The sequence below is a fragment of the Eutrigla gurnardus genome (genome assembly GCF_963514095.1).
Source record: "Eutrigla gurnardus genome assembly, chromosome: 12".
Taxonomy (NCBI): domain Eukaryota; kingdom Metazoa; phylum Chordata; class Actinopteri; order Perciformes; family Triglidae; genus Eutrigla; species Eutrigla gurnardus.
In genome coordinates, this window is record NC_139926.1 from 839521 (window position 1) to 862251 (window position 22731).

At 44.3% G+C, this 22731-nt stretch overlaps 1 protein-coding gene across 3 annotated transcripts in view; it reads left to right on the forward strand.

Annotated features, from left to right (window-relative positions):
* The window catches only part of pde9aa (phosphodiesterase 9aa), a 138395-nt gene extending 116157 nt beyond the window's left edge, over nt 1-22238 (forward strand). For all 3 annotated transcript variants that reach the window (XM_084022263.1, XM_084022265.1, XM_084022264.1), the window contains 9 exons: nt 161-265; nt 9168-9250; nt 9334-9490; nt 12074-12187; nt 14679-14783; nt 21312-21440; nt 21564-21659; nt 21745-21809; nt 21890-22238. In XM_084022263.1, the coding sequence (XP_083878389.1) occupies nt 161-265; nt 9168-9250; nt 9334-9490; nt 12074-12187; nt 14679-14783; nt 21312-21440; nt 21564-21659; nt 21745-21795 (840 nt within the window). In that variant the 3' untranslated portion in view covers nt 21796-21809; nt 21890-22238. The remainder of the gene's footprint in view (nt 1-160; nt 266-9167; nt 9251-9333; nt 9491-12073; nt 12188-14678; nt 14784-21311; nt 21441-21563; nt 21660-21744; nt 21810-21889) is intronic.
* The last annotated feature ends 493 nt before the right edge of the window (nt 22239-22731 follow it).

The window sequence follows — 22731 nt, forward strand, 5'->3', positions numbered from 1 at the left end:
AAATAGAAATCAACCAACAACCTCCACATTTACCAAACCTTTCCCCGACCAAAACAATAACTCTAAATACTTTGATGCCCAAAAGCTCAAAAATCTGAAACCTCCTGTCTTTCTGTCTCTCTCTCTTTCTCTCTCTCTCTGTGTCTGTCTCTATGTGAAGCTTTGTATTCATGACAACTACAAAAATAATCCCTTCCACAACTTCCGCCACTGTTTCTGTGTAACCCAGATGATGTACAGTATGATCTGCCTCTGCAGCCTTCAGGTAATCAGCATCCTACACACTTGACTGCTGTCAGACTTGAGAGTTGAAAGCCAACTTTCAGGTTTTGACCTGGTAACAATGATCACACAGCCCACACATGTAGAGACAGACAGGTAACCAGTCTATCACAGGGCCAACATGTAGAGACAGACAGGTAACCAGTCTATCACAGGGCTGACATGTAGAGACAGACAGGTAACCAGTCTATCACAGGGCTGACATGTAGAGACAGACAGGTAACCAGTCTATCACAGGGCTGACATGTAGACACAGACAGGTAACCAGTCTATCACAGGGCTGACACATAGAGACAGACAGGTAACCAGTCTATCACAGGGCTGACACGTAGAGACAGACAGGTAACCAGTCTATCACAGGGCTGACATGTAGAGACAGACAGGTAACCAGTCTGTTAAAATAATTACCCGTTGGTATAGAACTGGAGGAAGGAGATCGGAGTCAGCTCAAGGTCCAAACAGGGATTTAATCTTGATCAAGAGGAGAATTCACAGAGCAACATGCTGGTCTGTTACTAAGTGTAGACTCAAAGTGTTGTGAGACAAACATGATATTTATCCATCTTCTTGTGGGTGTGTTTTCACTCAGTTTACAGGGATGGAAGTCGTAAACTCAAATGTTTAACTAAACCTTGCATGGGTCTCAAACCCTACCTGGGTCATAAACCACAACTATGTCGCAAGGCACACATGGGTTGCAAAACACACACAAATGGCCACAGGCCACAGGTCACAGGTCACAGGACACATTTACATTCTCACCAAACCTTCTCATGTGTAAGTCTTCAGTTCAGATATCTCTCATCAAGAAGTACAAATTTCCATATCATATCCCTCCTGTTTATGCTGATTCTTAGCATAATCATAACATACATTTTGTGAAGTGTGAGAGCGAAAACCCTATCAGGCAGTTCAAAACATTCTTATTATCCATTATCCTTCTAGAAAGGGAAACTCTCTCACGGTCCCGCTGCCCCGGCAACCACCCGCAGGTACTCCATTTAACAAGGCACAGAAATTATATAAAAATAAGCATAAATTCAAAATTATTTTGATTACATTGTTGCCCCCAAAAACAAAACATAAATGTCCTCGCCAAGCTAGTCAACCTATCGGGCTTGGCTACGGACCGATCCCTACCTAGTTAAACTATCCCTTGCATGTAAAAAGAACAAAAACAATGGGGTCTCCTTCAATATGTACAAATGCTGTGAATATTTTTCACGTCATGGCTCTAGTCGGCCAATTCAGAAAACTACAACTTCAGTTAGATTTTCTGTAGTCTCATCATAATCAGTAGAATAAACATATATCTTAGTCCGTAGTGTCCTTATCCTCATCAAAGAGGTTACCATATAAATCATCATCTGTCAGATCAGAAGTAACATTTTCTTGTGCTGCATTCTCATAGTCCCCTCGGTGATCATCGGTGGTGGGGATCCTTTCGTACAGCATAGTTGTTTTAGTCACAGCGGTGTCAATGAGTCTCTGTAACAGTCCTCTCAAACAGGGGATATAACAACATCCACAAACGATTAGAATGGTAATCATTACGGTTACAGATAACATCATAGTTTTTATAGAACCTGCCCATTTTCCAAAAATGTCCTGGAGCCATCCTGTCAGAGGATCTTCAAAACCAGAGTTTTCAGCTAACTCTGCTGATAGGGAGGTTAATCCATTCAACGCCTTAGTGATGCTGCCATCAGGTGCTGTATAGGAATAAACGTACAACACATATCTCCAAACATTTTACATACCTTTTTCAGCCAACAACATATCTAACGCCATCCTATTCTGCCATGCCATTAAACTAGTCTTATCTAACTGTTGATGTATGCCCCCAATTGCTTCCTTAGTGTAATTTAAAAATCTTTGTTGGTTATAATAGACGTAATTTATCCAATCCACATTTTTATTAACGGTTACACACCAAGCCAGGAGTGATTCAAATCCTGCAGCAACCTGATTTCTGGCTTTAAACTCATCAGGAACACCTCGAGGAACACCAATTGCATCTATATAAACTCTGTTGTCAAAAGATCCTGCTGGTGCATTTCTTTTTGTTCGTGAATTATGTATCGTCACTTTTTCTAATGCCATTGTGTCATATGGTAAAATATATGTTGGCATTAATAATTGTACCATAGCACAAGTTCCCTTCCAATCAGTTGGTAATTTTGCTCTGAGTATCTTACCTCCACAGAACCACCATACATCAGCTCTGGCCATGGTTTGATCATTCACTATGTCATCAGTGACATTGCTCTCGCCCTTAATTACATCAATGATGGTTTTACAGGTTTTTGTTCGTGAATTATGTATCGTCACTTTTTCTAATGCCATTGTGTCATATGGTAAAATATATGTTGGCATTAATAATTGTACCATAGCACAAGTTCCCTTCCAATCAGTTGGTAATTTTGCTCTGAGTATCTTACCTCCACAGAACCACCATACATCAGCTCTGGCCATGGTTTGATCATTCACTATGTCATCAGTGACATTGCTCTCGCCCTTAATTACATCAATGATGGTTTTACAGGTTGTCAATACTCCTACTGACACAGTACCTCTGCTTCGTGTCAAGCAGGTATAATTCCCGGTGTATGGCGTAAACCAAGGTGGTTTAATCTGTGATGACACTTGGGGGAACAGAAGTTTCAAAGTGGTGCAGTTTGTATCACTCTCTGATTTGTATAATTCTAGCATGCAACGAAAACCTTTTGGATCATTATCTGGATTAAGGGGAAAAGGCACTGTGCCTAACCCCGGCCTGGCTGCTGCACATGCTAGACAATTGGAAGAGGATAACTTGCTGTTTCGGGCTGTGTGAACGATCCATTGTAGCCATACATTTGAGTCTGTGAATCCTGTTTCTAGGGCATACGTTTCCTTCATATTTCTTATGTATATATATTTTACAGGATTATTTTTCATCGAAGTCGGTTTGGTTGGTGTGGCTGTTACAGATGTTGTCTGATTTCTCGGGCTTGGGGACACTATTATATGGAATATCCCAACCTTGTTTATTCCACTCCCCCATGCTCCCAACACATATGTTCCGTTATCAGTGCGTTTAGGAGTCTTAAGTGTTATTATTACAGGCATGCAATTGTTTGTTTTGCAAATATTTTGTTTTGCAAATATCTTGATAATTTTCAGTCGGTTTTTCAAGTTAGAATTTGGGTTGTATCCCCAATCCCGTGGTCCTGTATTAGCAATTACCCAACTCCACTTCTCGCACGCACACCCATACCTGTATGAACAGTTCTACCACACACTGGATCTGTAGGAGGAGATACTGTAGACATAATACTTTTGTTCTTCATCATTTTTGACATGTAGTCAACGATTGTTTCAGTCAATCTTGTATCATCTCCCTTTGTATCTATTAGCGGTACCCTAAATGGCCTTCCATATAATATTTCAAATGGTGATAATCCTGTACTGTTGAATGTGTAAGCTTAATGCTACAGCTGGTAGACATGTTACCCAACTCCTCCCTGTTTCTTCCATAGCCTTCCTCAGTTTTGCTTTAATAGTTCCATTGTTTCTTTCCACCAGTCCTGCTGACTGTGGATGATAATTACAATGGAACCTGAGTTGGATTGAAAATATTTCAGATAGCTTTTGTATTACTTGATTCCTAATATGAGGACCGTTATCACAATAAATCTTTTCTGGAAAACCATAGCTTGGAGCTATGACTGTAGCTAGAATTTTGGCCAAAGTTATTGCATCATTGTTCACTGTTGGTGTAATTTCTACCCATTTGGAGAACATATCCACTATCACTAAACAGTATTTCTTTCCTTCGGCTCTGTTTAATTCAATAAAGTCCATACAGATACATTGGAATGGGTATGTCGCTTCTGGGAATTTACCTGGTTTAGGACGTAGTCTACCTTGAGCATTATGCTTAGAGCATATCAATCATGAGGCACAACATTTTTTTGTGTAATTGTGAAATCCATATGTAGTAAAAATGTTTTCCATTGTGGATACCATCCCTCCTGTTGAGACATGGGTAATCCCATGACTCAATATCGCAGCAAATCTAAATACATTTTTTGGTAGTATAGGTTTCCGTCGAGGCTCTCCCAAATCCCCGTTTCTGTCTGTGTGGCTCCTTTATTTCGCCACATGTTTTTCTCAGTCTCAGGTGAACTATTTTGCACGTCTCTCAAAATGTCATGATCTATATGTGTAAGCGTAGTCTCAGTAGTATAAATGTCATCTACATTTTTCTGAGTAGCAGCCGCTCGTTTTGCTTCCTCGTCCGCTTTTTTATTCCCCATTGAAATAAAATCTTTACCTGTAGTATGTGCAGCACACTTGCATATTGCAACTTTTCTTGGCAGTTGAATGGCATCCAGTAGCTGCAAAATGAGATCTTTATGTGTAATAGGTTTCCCTGTAGATGTTACCATGCCTCCACTGTTGTGCAAACACGTGAAGTGTCGAGAATGCATACTGGCTATCTGTATATACAGTTATATCTTTATTTCTCCCTATTTTGCACGCCTCTGTAAGTGCAACAAGTTCTGCTGCCTGCGCAGAGAAATGCGACGGTAAGGAGCCTGACTTCAAAACCTTGTCAGATGTTACTACAGCATATCCACTTACATTTGTCCCGTCAGGATTCTTTCTACATGAGCCATCTACAAATATCACAATATCAGCAGCATCAAGTGGTACATCGGTGAGATCTGGTCTTGGTAAAACTCTAGCACTAGTTTCTCCTACACAATCATGTGCTATTCCATCTGTTTCATTTGGTAGCAGGGTTGATGGGTTTAATGTAGTGCATCTCTCTATAGTGAGATGTGGCTGTGACAGTAGGATAGTCATACAACTAAGATGTCGCGCTGGTGACATAAAGCTATTTTGTTCTGCATTAGAAGTGCTGAGACCGCATGTGACACCATAAGTGTCAGTGGGTGAAATAACACTATAGAAGCAGAACTCTGCACACTGAGTGCAGCTGCCTGTATTGCCTGCAAACAAGGTGGCATAGCCTTTGTGATGTTATCAAGTTTTGATGAATAATATGCAATAGGTCTCTGTTTTCCTCCAAATGGTTGTGTTAGAACACTAGTCATAAAACCAGATCTTGCATCGCAAGTCTGAACAAACGGCTTTGAGTAATCAGGGAAAGCTAATACTGCAGAGCTCACTAGAACTTGTTTGAGTCTAACAAAAGCATCATTCGTTTCTTGAGTCCATGTTATTTTGTCTTGAGCTGCCATAGGTTGGTCATATATAGTATTTTGGAGCGGTTGTGCTATTTCAGCATAATTAGCAATCCATTGTCTGCAAAAATTAGTCATACCTAAGAAAGACATCATTTGTCTTTTGGTTGTAGGTTTTGGTGCTTGTAAAATAGCTGTTTTCCTTTTTTCGTCTAGATGTTTACCTGACTGTGAAATCTTAAAACCTAAATTTTTTACAACCGTTTGCCACAATTGTAATTTATTTTTGCTGACCTTATGTCCTTGTTCAGCTAAGAACTTTAATAGAGCTAAGGTATCTGTTTTGCAATCTATTTCAGTTTTAGACGCTATTAAGATGTCATCCACATATAATAGTATCTGGCTTTTACACGGGGGTTCAAATTTTGCTAAGTTTGCGGACATGGCCATAGAAAAGATAGTTGTTTGTAGGCAGTCTACTGCCGCCTTCATCCTTTCTGATTATTCTAATTGTTCTGCATGCTCCCGTATCGCATAGAAAACAAGTTTTAAAGTTTTATAATTGTTAACCAATAATCTGGTGATCGGTAATCGGTTTCTGATTCATGCTTAAAAATATTTCAGCACTTTCTAGTGAACATACTTCTTCTTCCTCCTCTTCTGTGTCTTGGTGTGTGTGTGTGTGTGTGTGTGTGTGTGTGTGTGTCCATGCATGACCTGATTTATTGAAGTCACGCCGATGAATCATCAACTCGTCTGGGTCTCCCTGCTCCTCCTCTCCCCCGCCAGCCTCCTTGACCTCTGCCCTTTGGAGCTCCACAGTCTTGATCCCAATGTCCAAATTTACCACAACTGTAGGAGCTCTCATCTCCAAATCTTCGTCCTCCCCGTCCTTCTCCTCTTCCTCTCCCTCTCCAGGCTCCACTGTTCACATTGCCTCGGAAATACACATCAGTAAATTAATTAGCATAATTTTCATCATCATCATCATCATCATCATCCATGACAAATATTTCACTTGCCTTTTTTGTTCCGCCTTTCTTGGCTTTTCATGGTCAGTCGTAGCTTGTATCCCAGCAGTTCCAACACCAATTAGGTGCTTCCTACGGCTGTTGCTATCGGTGCAGGAGTGGAGAGAGTAGATGCGAAGAGAGAGGGAGGGCGAAGGAGTGGAGCTGAGGCCTGGACAAGAGGCGGTGGTGGCTGAGGGATGATGTACGGGGGAGGGTGGAGACCCAGAGGCACATACTTGTCATCCTGTTTATCTCGGTTGGAGTACAAAACAGGATAAAGTTTATTACATACTGAATCTTTTTCTTTTCCTTTTTCTCCTTTTCTTCCTATCTTTTCCTTTCTTCAACCTCTCTTTTCTCAGTTTCTTCTTTACATTGTCTCACTTTCTTTTCTTTCTGCTTCTGCATTCCTCTCTTCCTTGCTTCTGCCTCTTCTAACCATGCTTTTGCCTGTGTGTATCCCTCTTTGTTCTGCCTTTTCTCACTTCCCTTTGACCTTTCCTCTATTTTTTCTACCAATTCTTTGCACTCTTCCACCTGCAACTTTCCTTTAAACCCATACTTTTTTTCCCCACTTCTTTATATATTTTACATTATCTAGAGCTTTCTGGCTCATTCATTTTGCATCTCATTTATATTGAACCTCGTCAGGTTCACAACAATATTTAAAAAAACAACAACAACAATTTAAAACCACTATTACAATTTCCCAGCTTGAATTTGTTTAGTTATTTGTTTATTTATTTATTTATCTATTTAATTATTTTCAATACGTATTTTTATTTAAACGTTTTTTCTATTTTACCGGTTTTTTCATTTCTTTTCCTTTTGAGTACTCTTACCTATGGGTCTCTGACCCTCCCTGACGTCTTTTTGTTTTCGCAGGCCTTCGGGATTAGTTTAATCTTTGTCCTTCCAAAGACAGTTTACCTGGATTTAGGGTCCTGCCCTAAATCTAAGAGAGTCCTGCTCCCCCAAGCCTTGGCTTGATTCCTATTTATTTCCTTTTTCCTATTAGGTCCTCTGACCTATTCTAAGAGATCGTTCCCCAAATTCCCGACTTGCTTTACTTATTAGAAATTTCTTACCCTTTCGATGAGTCCCTGACTCTGTTTGCCTGGCTGGTCCGTCTCCCCTCTGTGGTTGGCCCCGTCACCGCCCCCTCTTCAGAGGACCTGGCCTCTCTGTCCAAAACGAGGCTATATGAGCCCCGCGGTGGAGGTCTTTTCAGAGGGTTTCTATTTCCTCTGCCTTAAGGTCTTCAGGTCCTCTGGTACGAAGAGAGGGAAAGATATTGGGGCCCCACGTTGGGCGCCAAAGTGTTAAAATAATTACCTGTTGGTATAGAACTGGAGGAAGGAGATCGGAGTCAGCTCAAGGTCCAAACAGGGATTTAATCTTGATCAAGAGGAGAATTCACAGAGCAACATGCTGGTCTGTTACTAAGTGTAGACTCAAAGTGTTGTGAGACAAACATGATATTTATCCATCTTCTTGTGGGTGTGTTTTCACTCAGTTCACAGGGATGGAAGTCGTAAACTCAAATGTTTAACTAAACCTTGCATGGGTCTCAAACCCTACCTGGGTCATGAACCACAACTATGTCGCAAGGCACACATGGGTTGCAAAACACACACAAATGGCCACAGGCCACAGGCCACAGGTCACAGGTCACAGGACACATTTACATTCTCACCAAACCTTCTCATGTGTAAGTCTTCAGTTCAGATATCTCTCATCAAGAAGTACAAATTTCCATATCACAGTCTATCACAGGGCTGACATGTAGAGACAGACAGGTAACCAGTCTATCACAGGGAGACATGTAGAGACAGACAGGTAACCAGTCTATCACAGGGAGACATGTAGAGACAGACAGGTAACCAGTCTATCACAGGGCCAACATGTAGAGACAGACAGGTCCATCCTGCATGTCTTTGGACTGTGGGAGGAAGCCGGAGAACCCGGAGAGAACCCACACTAACACAGGGAGAACATGCAAACTCCACACAGAAGGAACCTGAACCCGACCCGGGAATCGAACCCGGGACCCCCTGGTAATATTTGTCTGGAGCAGCTCCTTTCAGAATAAATATGTACGGTGGACAATGGTGAGAAATAATTTTTCAAGTCCGGTGCTTTTTATGTTCTGTAATGTAGCATGGAATTAGCACGCTAGCTAACTAGCCAGCTCCTAAATTAGTAAAAATTTTAAAAAGGCCTGTGCTGTGATTGTAATGATGGTTAAAATGAGCAAACATGTCTTTCCACCTACACATGTTGAGACTTTTTTTTACACCTTTTAGATGCATCTTTTTAATTTGCACTTCAGCCAAACCTCTGGAATGTAGTTAGTGTTTGAGAAGCTTCAGTGCTGTGACCACACCTGTCTCATATACATGCTGGAGATGAAGAGGCAGGTGTAGGGATATTGGGGGGTTAGTACACCTCAGGGGAGAAAGAGTGAGAGGATGGTTGGGGGAACTATACACTGGAGCGTTGCTCATCACAAGCCTGATGTCACAGCATCCGCAGCAGTGATTTGCTAACGAGGGCACACACACATCATGGCAATTATGGCACACATTAACACACTTATGGAGACAATCTTTTGGTAATTAATGCATGAATTAATACAAATATGTGGATGCGTGGATTTCTGTGTGTATATTTTTAGGAGAAGTTCACTCAGGTCGACGTGCTGATTCTCATGACGGCTGCTGTGTGTCATGACCTGGATCACCCCGGATTCAACAACACGTAAGACACTCTTCTCTCTTCTTATTCTTTGTCCTGACCATCTTTTCATTGTTCTCATCCTTCCCGTTTGCTCTGTCTTCCAGGTACCAGATCAACGCCAGAACCGAGCTGGCCGTACGCTACAATGACATCTCCCCTCTGGAGAACCACCACTGTGCTGTGGCCTTCCAGATCTTCTTACAGCCCGACTGCAACATTTTCTCCAACTTTGACCCTGAGGCCTTCAAACAAATACGACAGGTAGGTAACATGATCTTTGTTAAGAGTGTACACACTAGACTTTCACTTTGTGTTACTTGTACAAGTTTGAGCACGGAAACTGTGTGTTTATTTGCATCACTCATGCTCGATGCTCCAGAGAGACTGGCTGCTGTTGCTGCTTTGTACATGTTGAAGTCCCAGATCCACCAGGAAACCAAACACCGTCCTTTCTGAGTCCATGACATCATCCAGAGGTGCTCGTTGATTTCACCAAGCTGGATTCACTGGATCTAGCAAGGCACATGTCTGCTGGTTTACTACAGCAGTATTAACCCGAAATAAAGATTTTGTGTTTTAATTGCAATGAACAGGTAAAAGGATGCAAAAGTACTATTTGCTTTTATCAGCAGCCTTTTTGTGGTAGACATGTTGATAGAAGTACTATAATGTATCGTGAGTAACATGGCGGCTGTAGCTCCACAAGGTTGCCGCTTCGATCCCTGACTCCAGAGGCCTGTACTAGGAAGCAGGATTTGTGCTTAGCGAGGTAACTTAAGCGTTAACTCTGGGTTTTCCGTCCTCCGACGCTGGTTCACTTCTTAAATTGCCATGGTAACTTATGCTGCAGAGCTAACCTGCTCCGGAGCAGGTTATGTTCCTGATAAGAGATCAACGTGGAGAAAAACACCGCCTACTGACCAATCAGAGCTCTTGGTGCGCGGATAAAAAAAAAAGAAGCTTGGTGGATCATGGATCGGGTCTCTTAGGAGAACTAGTGTTCAGAAACCGTCAAAAACCCTTTTGTCTGTCCCTGACGATGTTTTATATGAGAGATACAGATTCTCATCAGAGGGAATGACTTATCTGTGTCAGCGTACAGCCTACTGACCACTTTGAATTATGTTTTTATATTTATTTAATTTGCTCCCAAGTCCGTTTTACACCGCCGGGAATGCAGCTGAAAGAATGAGGCTGATATTCTCATACACCACGCCATAAATATAATGGCCTTTTATTGTTGGAGGACAGCGTGAGAGTTAAGGGGCGGGAGAGAGGGACGGCATGATTTAAAAGTGGACCACAGGGCGGATTTGAACCAGGGACTGCTGCAGGGAGCCTCAGTACATGGGGTGGTAACTCCACCTGAGCTATCAGCACAGTTAATGTGCTAATTTAATCAATCAGATCTAGTAGTGCTCTTATGACGGGGCAGTCATATTATACGACTATTAATACTACGACTTACACATTCACACAGTCGGTGAGTTTTTGCCAGCTGTCTTTCCTGCATGTTGCAGATGAAACTGTTGCTTTTTGCCTGTATTATATGTTTAACTTCTTCGTATTTCTGTAAGATTATGGTTCGCTCCTCGTACGTGAAATATGCTGCTCTGCTGCCCGTAGACTGATCCATGTTTGTGATTGGTCAAATGCTGCAAACGCCACCTCTTTCATGTGCACGCGCTCATAGCTGGACAGGGAAACCCTGGTTGACTTACCGAGTTGATAACCAGCGTCGTGTGACCGCTTATCTCTGATTGCCTTTGTTAGGGTTACTTAAACTGGATAACTGAAAGATACCAGGTATGTTAAACTAGCTGTGGAGTATAGGACTCTGGTGTCTACATGTTGAAGGATCCTTCAACAAGATACCCCCAATCTCCTAATGCTGAGCATGGATTTAATGCAGAGGTTAAATCGTATGTGTGTGCCTGTACGGATATAACAATTGAAAGTTGAAGTTTTTAAAAGTAAAGTAACTAATATCATGTTTGAATTAGTTCAAGTGGGAAACAAGTTCATTTAAAATGCTATAAATGTTGTTAAAAACAACTTGATTCCTTACATTTCACCTCGTTAACAGTGTCGCAGCAGGGGATGGAAGGTAAACAATATGACCTCATCGGCTTTCCATATTCTATATGATTGATTGTCAAATGTGTTGTTTTATTTAGTGATCTTTTTAAATTTCCAGTAGAACTATATTTGTTTTGAAAGCACAGCTTGATGGTAGTTGTGTTTTCGCCAAGTAATAACATTCTGATGGTTTCATTTCAAGTTCACAGTAAAGAGAAAAGGCCTGTGATTGTAATGATACACTGCTGATAGGAAATGTCTCCATGATAGACTGATAGATAGTTAAATGTCGAGGCTGGAGGCACTTCAGTGAAAACTCTGGGGTTTGGTTATTTTCTTGTTACTATTTTCTGCTTTATCATCACTATATCATTATATCCACTGCTGCTGCTATTAGCGGTATCATTAGTAGTTATCATTTTCTACTATTATTGGTGCTATTACTGCTCCTATTACATTTATCATTTCTTCATGGTGATTGACTAGGTTGTCATTTTTCTTGTTTATTCTGTACAAATGATATCATTCCACTTCTGTCCATCTTGGTAGAGGATACTCCTCTGTTCCCTGAGGTTCTTAGTTCTTCCTCTTTAGATGGAGGCTCCCGGAGGATGTTGTACGCAGTTTGTGAAATTCTCTGAGGCAGATTAGTGATTTGTGATTTTGGGCTATATAAATAAAATGGAATTTATTCATTACTCGTTGAGAAGAAGAAAGTCTGTAGGTGTCTGCCGATGAGTTGTTTGATTTTGTGCTATTTTTCAGGGAACCATCACGCTGATCCTGGCTACAGACATGGCACGACACGGTGAGATCCTGGACTCCTTTAAGCAGAAAGTCGACAAGTTTGACTACACAGATGAGGAGCATGTGACCTGTGTGAGTCAATTCGAGGATGCCTCTCACACCTGCAGCTCACTTCAGTTGCTCTGAACAACAAAGATAGATTTTGGCCTTTTAGATCCATTTCATTTCGTGGTTATTTGACTTATTAGAAACGAACCAAGAAGAGCAAACATGAAGTTATACAGACAGTTTTGGTGATCTGGACCAAGTGAATTGAACTACTGATCCCGTCTATGCTTTCGCGGTCTGTTGACGGATGGTGGAAATCATTATTTGACTTTACACGCACCAAATATTCATATTTTTGCCCTTATTTCTAAAAAGACTATATTCCCACGAGACAGCAACCTCTGGTTCTGAAAAGTGTCTCTAAAGTCTCTTGCTTTACTATCTCAGTAAACATTGTAAACACGACTTTATGGTCTTAATCTCTATTTCATGTCTTCAATCCAGCATGATGTTCATTAAGTCAATTAAGTAGGGGATGCTTTAGGGGGTGGGGCTACCTATGATTGACAGGTCGCTACCATGCTACCAATGCAGTTAGCTAATAAGATGACTAACACTGTCCAGTTGCTGCTCAAGGTGCCGCTCTGCCACGTGTGCTCATTAGATCCACAAATTGTTCCTCCACAGTCCAAATATGTGTGACCAGGTGCTACTCAATATAAAACTCAGAATAAACTGGAACCAGAGACCGCGTATACAAAAATATAGATTTTATTTATCCGGCATTGGATCACAACAAAAAGCAAGACTATGGACTATGGGATGGGTTGAGTAACCGTTAAAATGAAAACAAATCATGAAAAGTAACCAATGTGGGCTAAACTGCATGCCGAGGCCGGTTAGTGTAGAGTCATGCCTAATTGTCACCAAACAGCTACATAGGTAAAGTATAAACCAACCCACCACTACACATGAACCAAATCAAACTGGTTCTAGAAACACTCAAATTGTCCTATTCCCAGCAAGCTAATGGGACTAAATCACACTACAAAAACACACATGCAAGATGGCTACTCTATTCTACTAACCCATCCATCCATCCATCCATCCATTGTCTAGGGGGGCTGGAGCCGATCCCAGCTGTCATTGGGCGAAGGCAGGGTATACCCTGGACAGGACGCCAGTCTATCACAGGGCTGACATGTAGAGACAGACAGACCATTAACACTCAAAGTCACACCTACGGGCAATTTAGAGTCATTTATCAACCTATCCCCATCCTGCATGTCTTTGGACTGTGGGAGGAAGCCAGAGAACCCGGAGAGCACCCTCGCTTACACGGGGAGAACATGCAAACTCCACACAGAAGGAACCCGAACCCTCTCGCTGTGAGGCGATAGTGCTACCCACTACACCACCGTGCAGCCCTATTCTACTAACCCCCTCCTCGAAATGACAGAAAACCCCACAAAGAAAATAACGGATGGCCCAGTCAATAAAACAGCTAAGAAGTACACTAAAACCTAATAATATTGGAAAAACAGTGGTTGCTCCTCTAAAACTCCTGGCTTGTTGCAAGTGACTGGAATCTATAAAATTATTAAAGGACTAAAGAACCTATTTAAAAACACTGTTCTGCTTGTGGCCTACATGGCTTCTTGGCTGATGTGCATATAATGCAATCACTCCAAGCAATTAGAATCCCTCGTGAGCATGCAGTCTAGAAAAACAAATGCCTTTAATAAGTCATTTTAATAATATTTAATTGTCCATCCATCGTCTACCGCTTATCCTGTATTCAGGGTTGCGGGGGGGCTGGAGCCGATCTCAGCTGTCATTGGACGTAGGCAGGGAACGCCCTGGACATCCATCGCAGGGCCAACATGTAGAGACAAACAACCATTCACACTCACATTCACACCGACGGGCAATTTATTATTATTTATTATTAATGAACCTATCCCCATCCTGCATGTCTTTGGACTGTGGGAGGAAGCCGGAGAACCCGGAGAGAACCCATGCTTACACGGGGAGAACTCCACACAGAAGGAGCCCCAACCCAACCCGGGAATCAAACCCGGGACCCTCTCGCTGTGAGGCGACAGTGCTAGACACTACACCACCATGCAGCCCAATATTTAATTGTATATTTTAATAATTAAAATCATGCTTTTAGACGGGAACATAATACATCAAGCAAACAAATGGTGATCACAGCTGCTCTTCTGGCCCTTTGCCTGGGTCCTAGTGGCCGGCTCTTTATACCTCCCTTCCATATATGTCACTTCCTTCTCTGGTTCAAAAACTTCCAAGATGGCGACGTCCAAAATGCTCTACTGACTGAGCTGGCAGTCCTAGAACCCAAATTCAGATAGCGACAGTTCACAGGTTTGAATAGTCCAAAGCAAACAATGAGGTGGCTTAAATACACAGCAAACAAACACAGCTGAAACACCTCAACTGAATTACTACCAGAAAAAAAGTCAAGAGGCGCCATCTGGTGGCCAACAGAAAACACATTCCAGCTATCAGCTATCTAACTGACTTTTGCCCTCTGACCCTATGCTCTTTGCAGCTGAAAATGGTGCTCATCAAGTGCTGCGACATCTCCAATGAGGTGCGGCCCATGGAGGTGGCTGAGCCCTGGGTCGACTGCCTGCTGGAGGAGTACTTCATGCAGGTGAGTTCATCAAAGTGAGCTTTACAGTTTCTTTCTCCTCCAACAGGAACATGTAGTCAATCATAGCACATTGTCATAAAAGTAACATTACATGGAATTACAGAAATGATGCAAATTGCACCTGGTACTCATCTTCCTCTCCCTTGCTCTGGTACTCGTCTTGCTCTCCCTTGACGTGATTAAGCAGAAGCTGGGCAGTTTCTTTGGAGGACGGGAGCTTAGGTAGGGGCACGAAGTGGGCCATCTTGCTGAATCGGTCCACCACTGTCAGAATGGTGGTGTTGCCGCTGGACAGTGGCAGGCCAGTGACGAAGTCCACGGAAATGTGGTACCACGGACGATGAGGAACTGGCAGAGGGTGTAGGAGACCAGCAGGAGCCTGAAGCCAGGGTTTGTGTTGATTGCAGGTGGGGCAGGCGTTGAGAAAGTCCCTGTTGTCCTCTCCCAGGGAGGCCCACCAGAAGCTGCGCTGGACGACCTCCTTGGTCCTCAGGATCCCAGGGTGGCAGGTGAGTGGATAGCTGTGGGCCCACTGCAGGACCTCGGACCGAAGGTTGGTGGCACAAACAGACGATTGGGAGGACAGGCGCTGGGGCCGGGTTGGTCCTGGACGGCGGCCCTGACTCTGTCTTCGACCTCCCGGATGAGTGTGGCGACCACGCGGAAGGGTGGAAGGATAGTATCCGGGCCACCTTGTCCTCTTCTGCTGCTGCTGGATTTATGTCTCAGCAGCAGCAGCAGCGTGTCATACTTCCTAGTAGGCTATGGCAGAGGCGGAGTGATATCACCTAGCACTTAAAAGTTACCGGTTCTATAATAGTTTGTTTACCTGCTGTCATTGCTACAGACGCAGAGTAGCCTGCAGTGCTAGTTTCTTCAATCTCACAGAAATGGCCACTTTTGTAGAATATACTGAAACTTTTCAAGACCCTGATGAGGAGTTTTTTTCCATCCAAACCCAACCGTACCTGTACGAGCCTGAATATACAGAGGAAGAATTGCGCGAGAGGGATGCTCAAAGGGCAGAACGTGAACGAGCGTCTGTGGAGACCGAGAAAGCCCCCGCCGGAGCTGAGAACCGGAAGAACAAACGGAGACTGGTGGTGCCAGGAGGGAATCCCCCGCAACGCGTCCGAGGGTTTGCGGGTCTACGGACGGAGCGTAATTGTGGGTTTGTGTGGCCGTGGGCTGCCCGGTGTTTGCGTGAGGTCCAAGTGCTTTTCACCCAGGTCTGAGGGCATGAGTCCCGACAATTCGTCCCGGTTCGATTGCCTATTTAAGGGCAGTATTTCGGGCGGCGCGTCTTAGAGTTTTGAGTCCGACGGAGAGTCTGCATGTGTGGATTCGCGGAGCCGCCCGCTGCCCGGTGTTGGTCTGTGGTCTGCGGGCTTTTCACCCACCTCTGAGGGCACGAGGACTATTCATATCAACACAGATATGTACATCGACAGTCTAGTGTTTTAAGTGATTTGCCTCGGGTGCACTGTGGAGTGGGCAAGACTGTTTTTAATGCCTGTCTAGCTAAGAACCGTTGACTTGCGCTAGCCATAGCACAAGCGAACTCTGCAACTAGAAGAACTGAATGAAATGTCTTGAAAACGTCTCCAGACGTCTCGAACACACCGGCTCACTTGGGAAATAGGTCTCATGTCCAAAATTCCGAACTATCCCTTTAAGAAACACGTCTACACAGCTCTAGGAGCCACGGTTAGGAGGATTTTGTTAGAAAACTATTTCAATTTAATTATGGACTAACTTTGAATCAAGTTTATGGGCCAGCTAAATCCAAAATATTATTGATTGGAAAGGATACCTTTTTTTGTGAAGATCGCCGCTTTTGGAATTGAAAATGTCTGAGAGTGCAGAAAATGCAGAAGTTGTGCAAACCGATACTACTGAGAAGGAAAATGTTTCTGAAAACTCAAGTGCTTTACGCGAATCCGGAAAGAATAAGCTTGGTTCGCTTACGCGGCGAATGAACGTAATTAAGGACCCAACAGCCCCCATTAAGAACACACTCTGGACGACACCACACAAGTGATCCACCACCAGCTCCTCCTGACCCTCCTATTGGAAACCCACAGGACTCCGCTCACCTCTATGGCATTCTGCAGAAGCAAAATTACATCACAGCTTCACTGATAAGGCAACAGGACAAATCATTTTTGCCACGAAAGGAGTTGAAGGTATTTAATAATGATCCAATTGAATACATCTCATTCATCACTTCATTTGAGCAAAATTGAACATGCAAAGGATAAATTGTACTATCTAGAGCAGTATACATCCGGTCAGTCTAGAGAGCTGGTTAAAAGTTGTCTTTTCTTAGACCCAGACAGAGGCTTTGCAACAGCCAAATAATTGCTTCACGAGCACTTTGGAAACGAATACCAAATAGCCAACGCATACATCAAGAAGGCATTGTTGTGGTCCCCCATTAGAGCTGAAGTCTAAAGTCCTTTGGTCTATATCTCAGAGGATGTTTAAATGCTATCAATGAAATTGCCTACATGGAAGAGTTGAATTTGGCTTCTAATTTGAAATCATTAGTTGGCAAATTGCCTTACAAATTAAGGGAAAGATGGAGAGTTGAAGTGTGTCATTTTCAAGAATCAACCAATCGCAGAGCCACATTCAAGACCTTAGTGGAGTTCATTGAAAGACAAGTAAAAATCTTGATGGATGCTGTCTTTGGTGATATACGAGACCCTTCACCAAGAGTAATAAGGCCCACACACTCAAGTGTTCTGAAACCCAAATTCACAGACAAAAGATTCACAGCCAATGCAGCAACCATTGATGTCAATCCCAATTCTCACCAGCAGAGGAGCAGTGCTGCAACAGTCAAACATAGGCCGTCCTGTCTGTTTTGCTCAGGAGAACATCCACTCGCAAGCTGTTCATGGTTTAAAAAGAAACGTCACACTGACAAGATTGCATTTTTAAAGGAAAGAGGGATTTGCTTTGCATGTCTTGTTGCAGGCCATATGAGTAAGGACTGCGCTAAGGGCCAGTCATGCATCATTTGCAACAGGTCGCATCCTACAGCACTGCACATAGGAAAAGTGGAGCACAACAAAGGAATAGAAAAGCAGGAAACATCTAAGGAAATAAACAAGGATGAGCCAAAAAAGGTGAACACAGGACAGATCTCGCTCAAAGCATGCAATCATACTGGGGCCGGTGAAGACCAATGTCTGATGTCAGTTGTACCCGTGAAGGTAAAATCTAACAAGCAGTGCAGTGATTCAAACTTATGCATTTCTTGACCCTGGCAGTTCTGCCACATTTTGTACAGATAAACTAGTGCAGCAGTTAAATGTACAAGGGAAAAGAACAAACATTCTGTTATGCACAATGGGCCAGGAGAGAACTGTGGCTACCAACATCATTACAGGATTGGAAGTAAGTGGACTTCAGGACAATGCATTCATAACTCTGCCAGAGACGTTCACACAATCTAGGATTCCCGTTACTAAGAGTAACATACCCAACCAGAGAGTTGACTTTGTCAAAGTGGCCTTACCTTAAAAATGTCCAAATTTCCACCATTAATGCAGGCATTGACTTGCTGATTGGCACAAACGCACCCAAAGCAATAGAGCCCTGGCAAATCATAAACAGTGAAGGAGACGGCCCATATGCTATAAAAACATTGCTAGGATGGGTAGTGAATGGTCCATTAGGAACAGGAACAAGCAATGCCATTCCCTCTCACACGGTCAATAGGATATCAGTGCACAATCTTCATGAAATGCTGATTGCTCAGTACAACACAGATTTCAGTGAAAGGTTGTGTGAGGAAGTAAAGGAAATGTCCGTGGAGGACAGGCGCTTCCTGAAAATTGCAGATGATTCAGCCGAAATTCCCTTCAGAAAGGAAGACACAACATTACCCACGCAGGACAAATCAGTCACTACACTGCCAGCTATCATCTTTCGCAGGAACCCATTCCAAACAGTATTCAGCTTTTGGAGTTCACTGCTTGATAGTTCCAATGATTGTACACTATATAGTTGCCGGGACCGCACGCATGCCATTAGGATTCTCATGCGAGTGTTGAGATGTATTTCTCTGTCAGTCAGCACATGCTTCAGTTCGTCTCATTTTTCGTACACTGATGCAATTCGGTGGTGTAGGAACTTTGATGACTTCCCAGTATTGCTGATAAGATGACCAAGGTACCGGAATTGCCTCACATTGCGGGACCCTGGCCGATAAGAGAGGGTGAAGTTGAAGAGGGTGAGGAACAGCGACTAGCGAGCCTGGCGGGAGTTTAGATGTCTGGCGAACTGGATGTATTCCAGATTTTTGTGGTCCATTCAAACCAGAAGCAGCTTTGTCCCTTCGAGCCAGCCTCGCCATTCCTCCAAAGCCAACTTGACGGCGAGGAGCTCTCGGTTGCCAATGTCATAATTCCTCTCGGCTGGGGTCAACTGTCTGGAGAAAAAGGTGCAGGGATGCAGCTTCTGGTCGGTAGCAGACCTCTGGGAAAGCGCTCCTCCGACTCCCACATCGGAGGCATCCACCTTGACCAGGAACTGCTGTTCTGGGTCTGGCATGACCAGAATGGGGGCTGAGGTGAACCATGTCTTTAGGGCCTGGAAGGCGTCCTGGGTGTCCGGCGTCCCACTTTCGAGGACGTGAGTGCTGAGAGGGGGGCTGCCACCGTGCTGTAACCGCGGAGGAACCTCCAGTAGAAATTGGCAAACCCCAGGAATCGTTGAAGTTGCTTGTGGGAGTCCTGAACGGGCCAGGCAGTGACGGCGGAGACTTTGGCGGTGTCCATCTGCACAGTCCCCCTCCCAACAATGTACCCCAGGAAAGAGACAGATGGGGCGTGAAACTCACATTTCTCTGCCTTGACGTATAGGGAGTTCTCTAGGAGGCGCTACAGGACCGCCTGGACCTGATGGACGTGTTCGTCTCTGGCCCGGGAGAAAATCAGGATGTCATCAAGGTAGACGAACACAAACTTGTTTAACATGTTCCTCAGTACGTCGTTGACCAAGGCCTGGAAGATCGCTGGGGCGTCGGTCAGGCCGAAGGGCATAACCAGGTATTCAGAGTGGCCGTCTTCCATTTGTCCCCCTCCCGGATGCGAACCAGGTGATAGGCGTTACGTAATTCCAGTTTGGTTAAGATGGTGGCGCCTTCGAGAAGCTTGAAGGCGGATGCAATGAGGGGCAGGTAATAGCGGTTCTTGATCGTGATATTGTTCAGGCCCCGATAGTCGATGCACGGCCTAAGCGTTTTATCCTTCTTCGAGATGAAGAAGAACCCAGCTCCTCCTGACGATATTTGTCCACGGCCTCTCTCTCTGGGGCGGCCAGGGAATACAGGCGGCCTCTAGGTGGGGTTGAGCCAGGTTGCAGGTCGATGCCACAGTCGTAGGGTCTATGCGGAGGAAGGGATGTAGCCTTGGTCTTGCTGAAGACTTCCAGAAAATCCAAGTATTCCACAGGTACCCCCAGAATGTCTGATGCGGTGCTGGAGAAGGTGGTCGGGCGAAGAAGGCAGGTCGTGGGAAACCAGCTCGTCTTTGATGTAGTCCGCGAGACCCACGAGGAAGATGATTGCACTCACTCAGCCGAGCTTGAATGCGGAAGTTGATCACGTAGTCGACCACGGAGCGGGACCCCTGGCTGATCCCCAGTAGACCACCAGAAGCGTCAGGACCCCATGATGCCACTCCAAACACCCTGCGAAGTTCGGCGGAGAAAGTCTCTGCATCACCGGTGTAGCGCTCGGGCAGGCCGACCCGCGGCTCTGAGACGGGGGCCGGCTGAGTTGTAGCTGGTGGAGGTGCCTCCGGAAGGACTGGCAGAGGGACAGTCTGGGCGAGAGTGGCGGTGAGATGCTGGACTTGGAGGGCTAGTGCGGTGAACCCGTGCTACTGGTTCGCTGCTGCCTGTCGAACCTCAGCCATGGTAGAGGCTAAGGCAGTGCCAGCGAGTCGCAGGTGTGCGCTGGGTCCATGTCTGGCCAGGTTGTACTGTAACTGGTCGGGAGCGGACCCAAATGCAGCACGTAGGCAGACAGTCAGTTGGTAATTACTTTTATTGCACGCTCGGGAAACAGGACAGTTCACAGATCATGGCGGGGGGGTTTAGCTCAGGAGGTAGAGCGCTTGGCTGGCAACCGCAAGATTGCCAGTTCGATCCCCGGCTCCTCCTAGCTGAGTGCCTGGTGTCCCTGAGCAAGACACCTCACCCCAATTGCTCCTGACAAGCTGGCTGTCGCCCTGCATGGTTGACTCCGCTGTCGGTGTGTGAATGTGTGTGTGGATGGGTGAATGTAAGTCATTGAGGCCATTTATGACAGTCATAGCAATCGTAAAAAACTGTAATACCACTGGATTAAGACCAGAAATCACAGAGTAAAAAGAGGTTTTTGGGTTTGTATTTCTTTTAGAAGGGTACATTGTTTTCTGCAGTTAGGCAGTCAGACTTCAGGAAATCTTGGAGATTAGGGAATCATCATAAGACATTTCTTCCACCTGCTCATTTCCTGTCTGTGCTGCTCAGAGTGACAGGGAGAAGGCTGAAGGACTTCCTGTGGCTCCGTTCATGGACAGAGAAAAGGTCACCAAGCCCACGGCTCAGATTGGCTTCATCAAGTTCGTCCTCATCCCCATGTTTGAGACCGTGATGAAGGTGAATATGCAGTCAGATTAATAGAAATTCTGGAGGTATTTATATCTATTTTATAAATCAGTTAAAGTCGTGAGTTTCTTGCAGTCGTAATACTTAGACTGTGTGTGTGTGTGTGTACACTAGCTGTTCCCACAGATTGAGGAGGCGATGGTTCAGCCCCTCCGAGAGTCAAGAGACCGATATGAGGAACTCAAACAGATTGATGACGCCATGAATGAGGTTGGAGGTTTTCTAGATTTGTGTGTCTGCCACGTCCTGGTTCTGGGTCCAGACTGTGACCGATCACTAATAATCTTCTCTTCAGGTGCAGCAAATGAAAAGTGAGAACTTGACCATGGGAGGGAAGAAGAAGTAAGACTTTTTGAAAAGGTAGGACAAAAGTGAACTTGATGAAGTGTTTGCTGAGTGTCAACCAGGTTTCTAACTCGGACCAATCAAATCTGTTTCAGCGACAGTGAGTGTAGAGCATGAGTGTGAAGCAGTGTGACGTGAAGTAAACTGGAGGTGTTCGAAACAGCGATCTGTTGTGGGCTGAAAAGCTGTCACTTACTTCTTCTTTGTGCTGAGCAGCAGAGGAGCAGCAGGATTTCACATGAGTGTGACGGACTGAATATGAGACAGCGTTACAAACTACCGATGGACTCAACGAGCAGACAGACAATCCAAAGCCTTTTTCAGGAAATGTCAGCATTTGTACAGCACAGACTACTTCAGTGAACAATATTTAGATACATATCTTGCATTGTTTTTTATTTGAATGTGTTGGTTTTGTAAAGATTTTTAGTGACTGTTGTTCTTTCCTACAAAAAAAATAAATAACGACTTAAATGACTAAATCCTGTCTGGACTGTAAATGTGTCTGATTATTATTGTTGAACAAAAGAGACAACACATCCAAATCTTTTCTATGCCCCATACTATACACTATATGAACATGTAATGTATCATGTTCTGAATAATTATGGTCACTTCACAAGGCTGGATGACAGCAACAACTGTCCTGGGCCCTCATTTATAAAGCTTGCGTACGCACAAAACGGGGCTGGAAACGTGCGTACGCCACTTTCCACGCAAATGTTGTGATCTATAAAAACCAAACTTGACGGGAAAGTGTGCGTACCCGTAAGCAAACTCTGAGGCATGCGTACCGGTACGCACATTCTGGAGACTGGAAGGGAATCAGCAGTAAACCTGATGTGGCATGAGCAAGGAGATAAAGATTGCGACAACGCCACCTGCGGCAGTTTCAACCGCAGGAAATCCTGAACTTCTAACAGTTCTTCATGTAACT